The 2,717-nt window shown below is 41.6% G+C and overlaps 1 protein-coding gene across 1 annotated transcript; it reads right to left on the reverse strand.

Annotated features, from left to right (window-relative positions):
• Positions 1–336: 336 nt before the first annotated feature.
• LOC139784047 (uncharacterized) lies at positions 337–2,245 on the reverse strand. Its single transcript, XM_071723213.1, has 2 exons — positions 2,240–2,245; positions 337–1,803 (listed from the first exon to the last, which is right to left on the reverse strand). Exons 1-2 carry the CDS (start codon positions 2,243–2,245, stop codon positions 337–339), a joined length of 1,473 nt encoding a protein of 490 aa, XP_071579314.1.
• Positions 2,246–2,717: the final 472 nt, after the last annotated feature.

Here is a 2,717-nt window from a genome sequence, read left to right on the forward strand (position 1 = left end):
CCACTGTTTTCCTTCATGGACGGCCACTATTACTCCTGGCCGCACGTGATCAGGTAGTTCGTGTAGAAAATGGCCCCTCCGAGTCATCCTTCGCGTCAGATCGTTTACGAGATCGTCGAGAACCTCGCGTGCCTTCTCAATATGGACCCAGAAGAATGACGGTGAATCCACCTTGATGACCTTTACCTGTAGCGGCCCACGGGTCAACAGCCGGGTGTTGATGCATTTAACTTCCATGTCTAGAAAGAAGGAATGTTGCTGTTTGATTTCCTGCATGTCGTAGCATGCAAATTTTAAAATGGCGAAGCCGATAGAGAAATTTATGCTGATTCGGTATTAGTCCTTGAGTGCAAGGGTGTAAGTGGAAGTTTCTTTTAATGGGAGGAAGGGGTAGGAGTGTTTCGCGTTAAATGGTGCACTAGCAGGTTCGAAAAACGGCGTCCCTTGTTCTGGATCGTCCTTCGGAGCGGGAGCACTAGTGCTCTTAGTTTTAGGCTTCCCTTGTCCTAGGTGTAATAAAAGATGAGTTAACGAGTCCCATATAGCTCCTATCAGGTATATTGACCACCCGTACACTGTATGTAGGACATATCCATGTACAAGTGTGTCTAGTATTAGTTTGATGGCTCTTGCACAGAAGTATATTCCAAGTAGTCCAGCGCTGATGTTTCCGAAGATTAGGAAGTTGCTCCAGAATTTTTGCCAGGCTGAGAGTGCAATTTTTTCGATTGACGCCTCATCGATTAGGTTGGCGAACGATCCTCCACTCAACAGGGTTGATTCTCCCATTACTCCTCTTGCTACGGAGTTAAGAACAGCGGGCCGCTCAGCGGGAAACATTATGTGATCTTTTAGATCTTCCAGATCCTTTTGTGTATATATGCCGCTAGTAACGAGTGCTCCAGGGCTAACGTATCTCCAGGTGGGTTTGGTCATGGGTTTCATGACCGTAGGTGCTAGTGTTTCTACTGGCCTTGGCATAATTTTATACCAAGAGTCTCCCAAAAGGTACATAGGAGGTGCGAAAGAATTACAATTGATTTGTGTTCCTTGTCGTAGTAGTATGTGTGTTTGAGGTGTTAGGAAGGAGGTCTTGTTATTAAACATTACTGGAAGTTGTTCGTAGCATTCTTGAGTGTGAACTAATTTTACCTCGACTGGAACACATTTTACTATGTGGATTACTTCGCCTGCTAGAAGGGCCATATATCCGGGTCCCTTCATAAAGTGATAAGCGAAGATGTCAGGGGATTGCGTAGCTATTGCCAAAGCATTTTGCATCGTTCTTAACTCAAGGTTACATTGTTGTAGTAGAATGTTTCTGTATAGTTGATTAATCTGGTTACGGATGTGCTTTTCTACGTAAACGAATTTCGAATTCATATAGGTAAAAAGGTCGAGATTTTCTACGCGGCCGGTTCGTTTAGCAATGTCCATTTCGGGTAAGGTTTCCCAAATTACTAGTTTCGGATGTTCAGTTCGAATGAGCGTATATCCACATGCTGAGTATTTTCCAGTGCTGGTTAAAGCGAAGACTGTATCCTGAGCCTTCACAGTATAAGCGGTTTGAGAGTATTCGTTTACGTTATCGATTACCTTTTCTGCGTAGCCTCTATACAAGGTGTTATATGAGGTGAATTTACAGGAGCTGTCAGGGATAGGATCCCAAAAGGTATTTCCTCCTTCTATGTCGGTGCATCTGGTGGTACTAAAATCACAGGCCACTCCTGATCTAAGATGTATACGGTTAGTGCTCAGTTTAACATTAGCGATGTAATCTTGCAGGGTGATTGTGATAGTTGCCTGTACGAGAACATTCGTCTATGTTCCGTAGAGATCTGAATAGGATCCTCCGGAACATTTTCCGTCGGCGTCCACAACGCCAGTTAGGGTCGCTGGGCGACTGGTGGTTTGGTTAGATTTTAGTGCCATTATATATGTTCCCTTATATTCGAGGGTTCCATAAGTATGCATTCGTATGCAAGCCTCCTTGGTCACTTCGTATATATATGCATATTTTTCATTAAGAACATCCGAATTGTGAGAGAACATTCCACATTTTCTGATTGATCGATCGATTTCGACCTTGCATTGTATCACTTTTACGGATTCGAATTCATTAAGCTGTAATAATTGTATGAAGGCTTGGGTGGCATGGTTGTGACCTTCGGTAGTGGAATATCGCATTCTTCAACGTTTATTAATGATAAAGTCGTTAAATTCGTAGTTGGAGACCCACAGTCATATCCTATTATCCCGTGAGTTTGCCGTATCAGTGCAGTTATTACTAATATTATAGTTATTCCTTTAATCCGGGGGTCCATCTGAAAGTTATATGACTTTATTGAGAGAGAGTTGTTGTTATCAAAATATGTATTTATATATATTTATTTGTTTATTGGTTTGATATAGGAAATTCTTAATCAATTGGGGTGTACAACTCGGCTATTTTTCTTGATTCTGATTTTCACGTTGTTTTTATTCAATATTTCCAAAACTTCGTGAGGGCCGGTGTATTGATCTCCAAATTTTCCCGGTTTAGGCCCTTTTAGTAAAAACACATGGTCTCCAGGCTTGAAGGTTTGAGGGTTAATTTTCTTATCGTAATGTTTCTTGGATTTAAATTTAGCTTGAACGAAGTTTTCTCGAGCATTAGTCTGTATATTGTGAAGCTGTGTGGCAAGATTTATTAAATATTCGTCGTAATTGGTTAATTT

Source organism: Temnothorax nylanderi, unplaced genomic scaffold (assembly GCF_030848795.1).
Source record: "Temnothorax nylanderi isolate EJ_2023f unplaced genomic scaffold, tnyl_v1.0 TNYL_tig0577_pilon, whole genome shotgun sequence".
Lineage (NCBI taxonomy): Eukaryota > Metazoa > Arthropoda > Insecta > Hymenoptera > Formicidae > Temnothorax > Temnothorax nylanderi.